This window comes from Muntiacus reevesi, chromosome 8 (assembly GCF_963930625.1).
Source record: "Muntiacus reevesi chromosome 8, mMunRee1.1, whole genome shotgun sequence".
NCBI lineage: Eukaryota > Metazoa > Chordata > Mammalia > Artiodactyla > Cervidae > Muntiacus > Muntiacus reevesi.
This window is the reverse complement of record NC_089256.1, coordinates 18,687,752-18,702,291: the sequence shown is the minus strand read 5'-3', so window position 1 is coordinate 18,702,291 and position 14,540 is coordinate 18,687,752. Positions and strand designations below refer to the sequence as shown.

Below are 14,540 nucleotides of genomic sequence, written 5' to 3'. Positions count from 1 at the left end.
ACATGACAGATGTCTGCCATGATAATGTCTCGTGAAAATAGCAGGCAGATTGTCTAATCTGCTTCGCCTCTAGTATTAAGAAAATGTGTAGCAAAAAGATGAGAAGAAAATATACAAAATTGTTAATGGTGATTATCTCTGTGGTGGATTGTGGTCTATGTTTTGTTTTCAAATTTTTCTATAATAAAGCTATATTTTCTTATAAGCTAGAAAAATAAGAGCTGACCATTAAAGAAAGGATTAGTTAAAATAATTGCTGCCTTGCTAGATGGATGAAAACTCCTGGAAGTCCTGAGCAGATTGAATAATCTGTTAAATAGGTGAATATTTGAATTTTTTTAAAAAGCAAAAAGTTACTCTTATTTAAAGTGAGGTCAAAATCTATTTCCTGTGACTTTGTCCTCAGTGGGTGCAGTAGCTGCTGATCAAATTAGAGAGTCATGGCAGCTTAAATCAGGAGGGCCTCAAGCATCACTCACCCTAATTTTATAGCACCCATCTCGGTTTAAAGTTTTAGAAAATACAAACATAGACACACATTTGTGCACACTGATCTGTTGGCTTCTCCAAGAGACCCAAGGGCAGGGGTCATGAATCCTCAGAGCTCATTACACCACAGACACACAGCGGGTGCTTCTGCACTCCTCACTGAGGTTCCAGAGTTCTTAGGCCATTTGGCTTACTTGCCCCTTGAAGATCTTTCCTGCACTCCTATCCCTTGCTGGACACAAGGAAGTGTGCAGTTCCAGCTTTGGAAAGACAGCCATGACTTCTGCTCTGGGGCTTCCCTCCCCATCTGGAGTTCTGTTCCTCCCCCTCTGGACCTAGTTTGGGGAGCATGAACTATTTTCAAGGGCTCAGTGTACCTAATGTTCTTGCCCCTGCTCCATCTGGTTCTGAGGGTCTCTTTCTCACTTCGGACAGGGAGGACCCTCATCCCATTGGTCAGGGGCTCCTTCAGATCTTTTCTCTTTGACCTTGGTGTCTCCTTGGAGAATCAAAAGCTGAGAATTTGACTCATGTTCTCTGTAGTTTGTGGTGTCATCTTTTTCCTGACACAGCCTATGCTGCTTGTTCGATGGGAAATATATGAAAGACTACAGGGAAATTTGGGGGAAAACAACCCTGAACATCTCAAAGATATCACCTACCGCATTTATATGGAAGATGGGCCATTTTGAGGGGAGTGAAATTAGCTATAGTTATCCAGATTTCCAGTCACTCTCCAAAGTTTGTCAGTTCACTAGTGATTCTAGAAAGAAACATTGCTGCTCAGGAAAGAGAACAAAAACTTTGCAAAATTAGTGAGTCTGAGGGGGTGCCTGTCTTTGCAGCCGCTAAAAGGTTTCTCCCAAACAGCTGAAGTTCTGATAAAATAAATATCGGTCATGTTACTTAGCAGTGGGTGATAGACTGAGTGTCACTGAGCAGGGACAAGCTTCTTGACTTGATAAGTTTCTTTGCTCTTCTCAGCTGATATGACTCTCACACTATGTGACATGTAATGAGTTTCCTCCATCAGTTTTAGGTAAGGAAGGTCAAATATCTTTGCTTCTGTAAAGATGATTGTATTAGATGTTACCTGCCTTGATAGCCCTTCCTTCATCTGCAAAGCTGTGGACAAATGAGATTTGATGCTTTATCATCAGGCTGCCAGACGGGGTTCAGATAACTGTATGTAAAATCCCATGCTCTGTTGCACAGTAGTTGATGTTTGCAAGGAAAAAATAAGTATCTTAAAGCTTTTGATAGCATTTGTTCCTTCCCAGTAAGAGAATATTGCAGGTTTGTGTGTGATTTTCTAAAGCCATGCATGTTAACCACTGTGACTTTTACAACTGCAAGTTGGCTGGGATGTGGTGAGTACTGGAAAAACACCATGAAGACTTCATTTGGCTGCAGCTTTGACATCTTCAGGGATTACAGGAGAACAGCTGCATCTGTCATTTCAAGCCCCTTTATTATACCAACAGTTTGAGATGCCACTCTTAATAACATGAGGTCATTTTAAACCAAATTCTTGCTAGAACAGTCTCTCTGTCAAACACGATACCCAAGCAAGAATTTCTCTAGAATCCACGCTATTATCAAGTAGGGGTCCAGTAGGGTGTTCAAGACCCAGCAAAACCCATGTGATAGCCCCTGTCTGATGTGACTGGAGGTGGTCCTTGGTTATATAAGGGAACAACTTTAAAATGATGAAATGGCAAAACTAAAACATTTATACTCAATTTAAGGAAAATATTATTGTACATTTTCTCTCATTTTTTGATGTGCAACCAATATCTAATGTCCTCTCATGAAAGGTCGCTTTATCTTTTTTGCATAAACTTGATTAAGTTTTCTAAGTTTACCTTCTTTAAAATGAAATGAAAATTTAGCAATCTCAGTTCAGAATGCTAGATTTTTACATTTTTAGATCAATGTTTTAGAACTGTCTTAACAGTTACTTAGCGATTTTTTTTGCAACTTGTCATTATTAACCATTGTGGTAAACATTTGACCTAGTTTTTCTAGCAGAGACAACACTCACTCACCCTTTTTTTGTTTGTCACATTTAAGTTACAGATTTATAATACTGGGCACAGGTGGCACAAACAAGTTTGGGAATAGATGCTGTGACTTGGGTAAATACATGTCTCAACTGGAAGGTGGTCCAGAGAGTGCCTGCTGGCTGCAGCACCCCCAGTACAAAGGCAGCCCTGGGCATCTGTTAGAAAGGACTGCAGAGCTCTGGTTAATCTAGGATTTGGTTGTAGGGCCTTTAATTAAGAGTTTCTACTATAAATACATTTTCATTATCATGCATAGGTAGAAACTCTCAGATAACATTACTACAAAATGTATTCTAGTATAGGTCCTGCAGAACTTATCTTAATGAACAGCTAAGGCTCACTTCTAATCAGTGGAATCTGTCAGCACACATAATTGGTGTGCTAAAGTGCTTCTCCCTGGCAATCTGTTTACACTGTGGCACTGTAATTGGTTTGTTCATCAGTCTTTCTTTTGGTAGATGGGAAGAGATAATGTTTTGGGTCACTCCTCATTAGTTATAAGAAATTTTAAATTAATAAATTGGAAATATGATGAGCTCTTGTTCCATTTATACATGCTTGAATACCTCTGTCAATGTTTTTATATTTTTTTCTTCTCCTAAATACTGGTAGCTCCTAAATACTCCTAAATAAAGTATGATATGCTAAGGGTAGTTTTAAAAAGAAAATAAATAGATATTGATTCTGCTGATACTGAGTTGATTTGGAAAATTTTAGAGCTGAGAGAAAAAAAGAATTACGTGTATTTATACACACAGAGTCAGAGAGGAAAGGAGAGAGTCAAAAAGAGAATCAGATGCAGAGACGCAGTGACAGATTTTATAATTATATTCACACACACAAATATATATATGTATTAATATACAGTGTGTGAGAGAGAAAGAGAAACACCAAAATAGGAATAGTGAGAGAAATAGAAAAGCAGATAAGGAGATGCAGGAAATACACAAGGAGACAGAAAGACAGAAATAGAGATGTCCTGAGAGGCAAAGAGAAATGGAGACACCTAGCGGCTGAGGGAGAGCCGCCTCGGCCATGCCCACTCAAGCTTAGTTCTGTCTCTGCTGGTGTGAGCGGAGGGGAGGGCGGCAGGTGCAGAGGGCCCCACCAGGACAGAGACAGGCCAGGTCCCCAGGAGTCACAGGCCGGAGCAGACCTCTGAGTAGGTTATGGCCTGGGCATTAAATAGATGGTCCTGTACCACTGTTCATATCTCTTAAATGTGTATTTTAGTTCTAAATGTATTTTAAAAAATTTTTTTCTTTTTTTTTTTTTGGCTGCAGAAAGGTACTGAAGGAAATCTGTATTGGAGAACTCAATCCAAATGAGACTGTGCAGGCCACTTTGGAGGCCCAGCTCCTTTCCAAGCTGAATCACCCAGCTATTGTCAAGTTCCATGCAAACTTTGTGGAGCAGGATAAGTTCTGCATTATCACAGAGTATTGTGAGGTGAGACTCTCCTTCTGATTTTGAAATCTTAATAAAAATCTGTTTCATAGTAAAAAACTGTCTGTAAAGAGATATCTAAGAAGTTGAATGAGCCAGCCACAAAGTGAATATAAATATTACCTGGGATAGGGTGTCTTGCTGCTAAGAGTGATCGAACTGTTTCTGACCAAGGGTTTCTTTTTTGGGGGAAATTCAGAATCAGTGTATTTTAAGGAGGAATTGCTGCATAAAAATGATCCAGCATTTTTTTGGTGTGTGTGTGGGGGGGTGCATCCTTAAGCCTCTGACAATGGTTCGATTACTAGGTGGACATTTAAAGCCATATCAGAGGCCTGAGCAGAGCAGAGGGGCACGGCCTAAGTCCTGGACTCTAGCTCTGTGGTTCATTTTCCCCAGTGGGAACTTGGAAGTGGGAATACAGCTCATTCTCCCATTAAAAGTCTTCATGTTAACTGACTTGTGATTCATGGCTTCAGGTATTTGCAGTTTTCCCTGCCATTCCACGTTCCCCCCAAGTGATAATAGTTGTGCATTTTACCGAGCCCGAAGTGAATATGGGGTTGCTGAGAAAGGTGCCAGGGGTGAGGCTGGCAAGGTGTAGCGTAATGTGGGTCTGTGTGTTCACTCCTGGAGACTAGAGAGAGGGGAGTTACAGGAGTTGGGTCAGAAAGAGAATACCCAAACTTGACCCTGCTCAGGAAGTATCTCCCAGAACAGTACGAGAGTTAGCGTAAGTCAAATGCGACTTCAAAGAATCTTGTGTTTAAAAAAAAAAAAAAAGAATCTTGTGTTTAGAATGTGTTCAGTTCATCATCTGGGTGTGGCTGCAGCCCAAGAGAAATGATGCTAGGAAGAAAGAAGATGCTCTTTAGAGTGGGTGGCAGGCCTGTTTGGCTCAGAGAGTGCTGGGTATTTGAGGTGCAGAAGAGGGAGGAGAAGCAAGTCAGAAGGAGTAAAGATAGCAACAAAATTCAGCCTTGATTTGCTTTATACAGTAGCTGGTGTGTCATCTGAAATGAAATCACGAGCCAAGTTCGAATGTTTGAAAGTTTGATACTGTCCAGGTCTGAGCTATTCCCCTTCAGGACAGTCTCCCTGGCATAGCCTTGCTGGGAGTTTGCCCATCAAATCTTGTTCCTCCTCTGCTTGAAGGAGAAGGAGGGGAAAAAGAGAAAAATAACCAGAATATTTGAGTGATTATTTCTCCTTCATCCAGCGGATTGTTAAGAAAAATCAGTAAAATGATGAGGTGTACAGAATGTGACTGAGAACACCTACTCCAGCAATTATGTCACTGATCCGTGCAAAACCCAGGGATTTACAAATGTAGCTACACTCTGATCCATCAGCCATAATTTAATCATTTTTTGTTTTTGCCCCATTCAGTTTAACAAACTATCTTCTGTGGGAAACAGCTGACTCCTATTGCTTTTACTGTTACTGGTACCTCTGCTGCTGCTTTCAGCACACTGAATTTTCCACAGAGACTTTCTCAGTTGTAAAATATTTTTCACTGTAGTGAGAACTGTTCAATGGAACTTTGTGTGATGATAATGCTCAATATTTGTGCTGTCCAATATGGTAGTTGCTAGTCACATATGACTCTAGCACCTGCTGAAGTATGGCTAATGTGGTTGAGGAGTTGAATGTTAAACTTTATTTAAATTAATTTAAATGTAACTAACCATGTGTAGGTAGTGGCTACCATATTTAACAGATCTTGATGATAAACTATAACTTTCTTTCCTTATATTAATTTTTAATTATTAATTTAAATGTAATTTGGATCTACTAGAAAAGTTACAAAACACAGTGAACTCCCAGATATCCTCCATCCAGATTTCAGTTCAGTTCAGTTCAGTTGCTCAATTGTGTCCAACACTTTGCGACCCCATGAACTGCAGCACACCAGGCCTCCCTGTCCATCAGCAACTCCTGGAGTTTACTCAAACTCATGTCAATTGAGTTGGTGATGCCATCTAACCATCTCATTCTCTGTTGTCCCCTTCTTCTCCCATCTTCAATCTTTCCCAGTATCAGGGGCTTTTCAAATGAGTCAGTTCTTTGCATCAGGTGGCCAAAGTATTGGAGTTTCAGCTTCAACATCAGTCCTTCCAATGAATATTCAGGACTGATCTTCTTTAGGATTGACTGGTTGGATCTCTGTGCCGTCCAAGGGACTCTCAAGAGTCTTCTCCAACACCACAGTTCAAAAGCATCAATTCTTCGGCACTCAGCTTTCTTTACAGTCCAGCTCTCACATCCATACGTGACTACTGAAAAAACTATAGCCTTGACTAGACGAACTTTTGTTGGCAAAGTAATGTCTCTGCTTTTTAATATGCTCTCTGGGTTGGTCATGGCTTTTCTTCTAGCAAGCGTCTTTTAATTTCATGGCTACAGTCACCATCTGCAGTGATTTTGGAGCCCCAAAAAATAGTCTGTCACTGTTTCCACTGTTTCCCCATCTATTTGCCATGAAGTGATGGGATCAGATGCTATGATCTTAGTTTTCTGAATGTTGAGTTTTAAAGCCAACTTTTTCACTCTCCTCTTTCAAGGCATGTCATGGCACAAATAAACTAAAACCGTTTTAAAGGGGTGAATTTTATGACATGGGAATTATATCTCAGTTAAAGAGGGAAAAAGTCCCATTGGCCTGCTTCCCCACAGGATCTAATCTTTCTTGTAACAATTCGATATACATAACTTCTGAGGCCCCTGCAAGGGACATGCCTGATTACAAGTCACCATGCTCAGGGAAGCCCAAGATTGGACATCCACATCTGGTGTGTACAATTCATTTATCATGTAAGTCTAGATGCAACTTTACAAGAGACATTCTCATCATGTTAAGTAGCACAACTGACTAGAGTTGAGCATAGGTCAGATTCCAAACAGGGATTTATTAAAACTTTACCCATACCGATAAAAAAAAAGTGCAGTCCAAGGAGTAAGCATCTTTTAATTTCATCCAGGTTTACCAGTTGTTATTCCCACATCTGCTTTATTATTCTGTTTATCTGTCTGTCTGTCTACTTTTTTTCCTGAACCAGCTGAGAGTAAGTTGCAGCCACGTTGCCCCTTTGTCCTAAATCCTCCTGTGGGTGTTTTCTAAGACTAAGGATATTTCCTTAACATAACTACAGTACAAAGATCAAACTCAGGAAATGAACATTGATGCAATGCTAGTGTGTCTCAGTGTGCGACCCCATACCAGCAGCATCAGCATCGTGTGGCATCTTTACTAAGAGACAGATTGTTAGCTCCCACCTCAGCCATAATGAATCTGGGAATTCTGGGGGTGGGGTCTGGCCATCTGTGTTTTGCCAAGCCCACCAGGTGAGGCTGAAGCACACTGAAATTTGGGGAACACCCCTCTAACCCACAATTCACACTCAAATTGAGCCCATCTGTCCCAATTATATCTTTAAAAAGGACATTTCTGTAGGAGTTTTTTTCTCCCGCAGGATCCAATCCAGGATCATTTGTGTTACTTTTTAAACGCTGGTGGTTTCCGCAGGCAAAGCTGCGCCTCCCACCCCATGGGCGTTGCCATGGTAACGGCCTTGGCCGGCAGTCAGGGAACAGCTGCGGGGCTTCCCGGCTCCACCTGCTGAGCTGTCAGCACTCTCTTTCCTGACTCGGAGGGATGACGGCGTGTGGGTCGCTATTTTTCCTTGCTAACCGAGATATTTCTCATCTTCGCACCCAAACTTGATCTTAACTCACAGAAGCCTGGTATTATCCTCTCTTTATTGAGGTAAAATAATAATATTGGAAATGGCAGATGGCCAGACTTGCACCTCATAGGAAAATGTTATCACCATCGAAATAGCTGGTGGTTTTTAATCTCCAAGTTTCCTCCTCTGTAATTTAATCTGAGGCCTTTCAAGATTGAAATGCATATAAATGCATTCACAAGACCCCTTATATTCACCACCCAATGCTTTGGACTCATCGCATCAGGTTATGAGTGTTGTGTTGTTGCTTAGTTCAACATGGTGTCTGGTTCTTTGTGACCCCAGGGACTGGAGTCCGCCAGGCTTCTCTGTCCATGGAATTTCCCAGGCAACAATACTGGAATGGGTTGCCATTTCCTTTTCTAGGGGATCTTCCTGGCCTAGGGATTGAACCTGAGTCTCCTACATTGCAGGCAGATTCTTTACTACAGAACCACCGGAGAAGACCAATTATGAATGTAAAAAGCAAATAACCTGATTCTCACAACTTCCTGTCATGAGGTAACCAAATCTTTAATGGGGAATAGTACCAAAACTACAAAAGTGACAGAATATTTCAAATATTGGTGTCTTTATTCTCTTCCAGCCAGGGAAATGGGACTACTTGCTGTCCCCTGCCTCCTCTCCAGTTCACACCTCTTCATTTGTGCCCTTTCAGAACATCCTTCCTCCTGGCTCCAAGTTTTCAGTTCCCACCCATCCTCCCAGGCCCTCCCAGACCCACCCTCCAGGCCACCCCCTCTACAAAGACTCCTGTACAGTGCAGTTCAGTTCAGCCACTCAGTTGTGTCCAACTCTTTGGGACCTCATGAACTGCAGCACGCCAGGCCTCCCTGTCCATCACCAACTCCTAGAGTCACCCAAACCCATGTCCATTGTGTCGGTGATGCCATCCAACCATCTCATCCTCTGTCATCCCCTTCTCCTGCCCTCAATGCTTGCCAGCATCAGGGGCTTTTCAAATGAATCAGCTCTCCGCATGAGGTGGCCAAAGTATTGGAGTTTCAGCTTCAACATCAGTCCCTCCAATGAACACCCAGAACTGATCTCCTTGAGGATGGACTGGTTGGATCTCCTTGCAGTCCAAGGGACTCATAAGAGTCTTCTCCAACACCACAGTTCAAAAGCATCAATTCTTTTGCTCTCAGCTTTCTTTCTAGTTCAACTCTCACATCCATACATGACTACTGGAAAAACCATAGCCTTGACTAGACGGACCTTTGTTGGCAAAGTAATGTCTCTGCTTTTTAATATGCTGTGTAGGTTGGTCATAACTTTCCTTCCAAGGAGTAAGCGTTGCATCAAAAAAGCACTGTTCAGTGCAGTTCATGACTGCAATCACTATCTGCAGTGATTTTGGAGCCCAGAAAAATAAAGTCAGCCACTGTTTCCACTGTTTCCCCATCTATTTGCCATGAAGTGATGGGACTGGATGCCATGATCTTAGTTTTCTGAATGTTGAACTTTAAGCCACCTTTTTCACTCTCTTTCACTTTCATCAAGAGACTTTAGTTCTTCTTCACTTTCTGCCATAAGGGTGGTGTCATCTGCATATCTGAGGTTATTGATATTTCTCCCAGCAATCTTGATTCCAGCTTGTGCTTCCTCCAACCCACTGTTTCTCATGATGTACTCTGCATAGAAGTTAAATAAGCAGGGTGACAATATACAGCCTTGATATACTCCTTTTGCTATTTGGAACCAGTCTGTTGTTCCATGTCCAGTTCTAACTGTTGCTTCCTGACCTGCGTACAGGTTTCTCAAGAGGCAGATCAGGTGGTCTGGTATTCACATCTCTTTCCGAATTTTCCACAGTTTATTGGATCCACACAGTCAAAGGTTTTGGCATAGTCAATAAAGCAGAAATAGATGTTTTTCTGGAACTCTCTTGCTTTTTTGATGATACAGAGGGTGTTGGCAGTTTGATGTCTGGTTCCTCTGCCTTTTCTAAAACCAGCTTGAACATCTGGAAGTTCACGGTTCACATATTGCTGAAGTCTGGCTTGGAGAATTTTGAGCATTACTTTAGTAGCGTGTGAGATGAGTACAATTGTGCCATAGTTTGAGCATTCTCTGACATTACCTTTCTTTGGGATTGGAATGAAACTGACCTTTTCCAGTCCTGTGGCTATTGCTGAATTTTCCAAATTTGCTGGTATATGGACTGCAGCACTTTCACAGCATCATCTTTTAGAATTTGAAATAGCTCACCTGGAATTCCATCGCCTCCACTAGCTTTGTTCATAGTGAGGCTTCCTAAGGCAAACCAATCAGTATCACGGTAATCCAAGTTTATGCCCCAACCAGTAATGCTGAAGAAGCTGAAGGTGAACAGTTCTATGAAGACCTATAAGACCTGCTAGAACTAACACAGAAAAAAAGATGTCCTTTTCATTATACGGAACTGGAATGCAAAAGTAGGACATCAAGAAACATCTGGAGTAACAGGCAAATTTGGCCTTGGAGTACAGAATGAAGCAGGACAAAGGCTAATAGAGTTCTGCCAAGAGAACGCACTGGTCATAGCAAACACCGTCTTCCAACAGCACAGGAGAAGACTCTACACATGGACATCACCAGATGGTCAACACCGAAATCAGATTGATTATATTCTTTGCAGCCAAAGATGGAGAAGCTCTATACAGTCAGCAAAAACAAGACCTGGAGCTGACTGTGGCTCAGATCATGAACTCCTTATTGCTAAATTCAGACTTAAGTTGAAGAAAGTGGGGAAAACCACTAGGCCATTCAGGTACGACCTAAATAAAACCCCTTATGACTATACAGTGGAAGTGAGAAATAGATTTAAGGAACCAGATCTGATAGAGTGCCTGATGAACTATGGACGGAGGTTAGTGACATTGTACAGGAGACAGGGAGCAAGACCATCCCCAAGAAAAAGAAATGCAGAACACCAAAATGCCTGTCTGAGGAGGAAATAGCTGTGAAAAGAAGAGTAGCAAAAAGCAAAGGAGAAAAGGAAAGATATACGCATATGAATGCAGACTCCTGTTATCTCCTGGCTGAAAAATCCCTCCTCACTTCATCCCTGACTCTCATAGTGTTTCAGCTGGGAGACACCCAGCACATTACACATAGTGTAATCCCCCTCAGACTCTCAGCATGTGGGGCTGATCTTTTCCTGATTTATTTTTGTGTCGCTGATGAAACCCGTGTAGTGAACCACAAAGAAGTTAGTACTCAGGAAATTTCCTTCCTTTTGACGAATTCTTTACCATTTGCTTCCAGCTGCTTCCCACCTTATTTCTGTCAAGTGCTGATGTGTAAAAGATTAAATATTGGATCCTTCTATCTGTCATATATGTTGAAATCACTTTGTCAGAAAGCAGGGATGGTTGTCTTTTTCCTGCACTGTGATATTAACATGGCTAAATAAAAATTATATCAATATAGTGGTAGTGCTCAACCTTGGCTGCACTCTGGAATCATCTGGAAAGCTTTCAAAACTCCTGAGGGCTGAAGCCCTCCTCCAGAAAGTCCGATTTAATTGGTCTGGGGTATGACCCAGAAGGACTTTTGAAAGCTCTCCAGGTGATCTAATGGGCTGCCAGGGCAGAGAACTGCAAAAGAGGGAGGATGGCCAGTGTAGAAGCAGAAAGGTAGAGTCATAGATTGAAAACTGAGTCAGTGTTTATGGAGCACTGAGCAAAGATGAGGCTCAGCTGTGAACGGGGCGGGGTGGGACGGGGGGAACTGGTGAAGGGGGAAGTCTGGTGGGCCCTGCTGGTTGTGGTTTTCTACTCAGGCCATCAGCTGGGTGCTGTTATTCATGAAAATTACCCCGTCTTGTTCTCCTGGTTCCCTGAGCAACTTTCTATCCTATTTCTTTTCAAACTTTCATGCCCTGATATTTGCATTTTTTTTTAGTGGTAGTTGCCTGGAGCTGCTTTACTGTTATGTTTGCCTAATTGTGATTATGAATTTTCCTCATTCTTTCTACATTTACTAATTAGGGTTCTTCTGTTAGAAAGAGCTATCCAATTGTTCCTTCTCCTCCGTTGATGTCTTTATTCAGTTATTTGTATCAGTGTGGACTCATGGATATGTATTTTATTCTTTGGGTTATTGCCCGATGCTGTCATTATTATTTTGTTTCTTAATTTGGCACAGCTTTGGCTGGTGGGGCTTCTTCAAATTGGCTCCTGTGTCCTCTAACCATGCCCCTATTCTTTTTCAAGGAGAAGTAGATTCTTATTTCTTAGTTATATTTTGTAGATGAGGAAATGGGACTCTGGAGAGGTGGAGTGATTTTCTGGCAATCTCATGTCTGGAATGTTGGATTTCATCCAGGGCAGGAGCAGGGTCACAGGGGAACAGGGAAAGCTGCTCTTTTCTTTTCTTACTTGGCTTACTCCTGTTCCTCCCTTAATATTTAATGGAGTCAACCATATAGTTCATGGTTCCTACCTTCCCAAACATGAAATTATCTCTTTCTACCTGGACATGAATTAATATAGTTGGATTGTTTTATTGTTCATATCAGCAGTGCTAACCAAACATGTTTCAGATGGTGGCCCTAAACTAAAGATAGATTTTAACATAGCCACACTAATCAAGCCTGTCTTTGTGAATTATGCAAAATATGAAAATAACACTTTAACTTACAAGATGAACAAGTTCTGGGGAATCTGATGTACAGCATGACCATGGTTAGCAATACTGCAGTGTACACCTGAAATTTGTCAAGGGAGTAGATCTTAAGTGCTCTCAACACACCTGCATGTGTATACACACACACACACACACACACACACACACACACACACAGACACATGCACACAGGAACCATGTGAGATATTGGATGTATCAATCAACTTGACTGTGGTAGTCATCTCACAGTGCACATGCTCACCAGATCATCATGTTGCACATGAAAGCTGCTCCTTCCTTGGCTTATTCTCACTCTTGTTTTGTGTCTTTATCTACCTCTATTTATATAATACATGCATATGCATAGACACAGAAATACATGTGTATCAATTTGAATACACAAATATGTCTTAATGTAATGATGATTTAATTAATTATTGTATTTTCTATCAATAGGAAACTAGATAGGTTTTGCAAGTAGAAAGTATGTGGACTTTGGCATCACACTTATAGATTAAAGCATTGTTTCATGTCACTTCTTAAGAAAAAGTAAGTTGTACCATTTTATTCTAATTCATGTACATTTACCTCAGCAGGAAGAAACTTACACTAAAAGGATTTGGAAGAAAATTGACAACTAAACCCAAGAGTGCTCAGTTATATTGTCAGACATAAACAGCATGATACCACATGGTATTCTGTAGTAACCGTTTAGAAACTAGGTCTTCTTATTTTGCGTTTAAGAACATAACATGATTTGACATTTCCCCCACTTTTTATGAACTCCATTTACAGATTTAAAAGCATATCACTATAAAATCTTATTCAACCTTGACTTTCTCAAATACATCTTTTGCCTTTGAAATTTTTCAAACTATTGGACAAAATGTTCCCATTAGTAGGTGAGACATTTGGCCCATCTGTGTTATTATCTAACAGCATTTTCTTCAAGTGTGGTCTATAACCTGTCCCAAAGTCACTTAGGATGCTTGTTAAAAATACAGAATTCTTTGGTCCTCTCCTAATTTACCAAATCAGAGCCTCTGTTGATACAGCCCAGTAATAAACATTTTAAACACTCTACTTGGATGTGTCTGACACATGCAAAATTTTGAGGTCTACTGGAAGGATGTGTCAGAACATTATTTAAAGGAGATGTAGAGTGTGAGGGAGTGATGTATAGTGTGAGGGATCGATGTAGAGTGTGAGGGAGCTGGATCTTAAGATGTCAGCCCAGAAAATTAATCAGGGGCAGTTCTTTCATTTTAAAATGAAGAAGTAGGGCAGAACAATTTTTCAAACTGCTTCTAGCCCTAAAATTCTGAGATTATTTTGCCCTTTGTGTATGCTCTGAACATTGCAGTTGCATTGTACTCAGGCTCTGAGAAGGCTCTCCTCCCTGCTTTAAACTGGATATAAGTGCTTCTATTGATGACTTAAAAAAACAGATTAATTTTTTAAATGAAGTCCTTTTAAGATTTAAAACTTTTTAATGGCTATCAAAGATGGAGTTCAGACACTATATTTGAGTTGCTGTTCATTTCTTCAAGGTTTTGGCGTTTCAATCTCATGTTGGTTGACTTGGATGGTGGAAGGAGGCTAGACTATTAATCCATCAAATGGCATATTTTGGGTTACAGATTTTTGAAACCTTAGAATTTAACACCAGGGCTTTTATTGCAACTTTCAAGGGGATGATGTTAGTGAAGGAAAACATTTTCTGTCAGCAGCATAGACTTAGGACAACATTGATATTGGCTCAAGTTAAAGTCTTTTTGAACCTTCTCATTAGAGTTGCTTTAGCAATAAAAGTCATCATTAAATATTTCTCAAATACAAAGTCAAGGAAACACAACGGGCCTACAGATACTGTAATAAGAACTTATGAAACCAAACTGTGATGTTTCATCCAAAACATTTGATTTTTACTTTGATGATGGCTTAACAGAAGAAATAAATGCTTTTCATATTGCTCAATTAAAATCAGACTGCTTCACAAAAAATTGTTTCTTTTTGTATGAAATTCATTGTGTGTCTTAATTTGTGAGTGATTTGACCACCTTAATTAAATCCTAAGAAAATCTACAGAGTGTTTATGAAAGAACAAAGTAAATACAAGACAAATAGCTTTTCTTACAGATAAACATGCAGAATGAAAACTTCAGGGTGGGGAATAACTTAA

At 40.6% G+C, this 14,540-nt stretch overlaps 1 protein-coding gene across 4 annotated transcripts in view; it reads left to right on the top strand.

Annotated features, from left to right (window-relative positions):
• The window catches only part of NEK11 (NIMA related kinase 11), a 272,469-nt gene that overhangs the window by 54,939 nt on the left and 202,990 nt on the right, over window positions 1-14,540 (top strand). For all 4 annotated transcript variants that reach the window (XM_065942797.1, XM_065942795.1, XM_065942796.1 and 1 more), the window contains one exon: window positions 3,839-4,004. In XM_065942797.1, coding sequence (XP_065798869.1) covers window positions 3,839-4,004 — 166 coding nt within the window. The remainder of the gene's footprint in view (window positions 1-3,838; window positions 4,005-14,540) is intronic.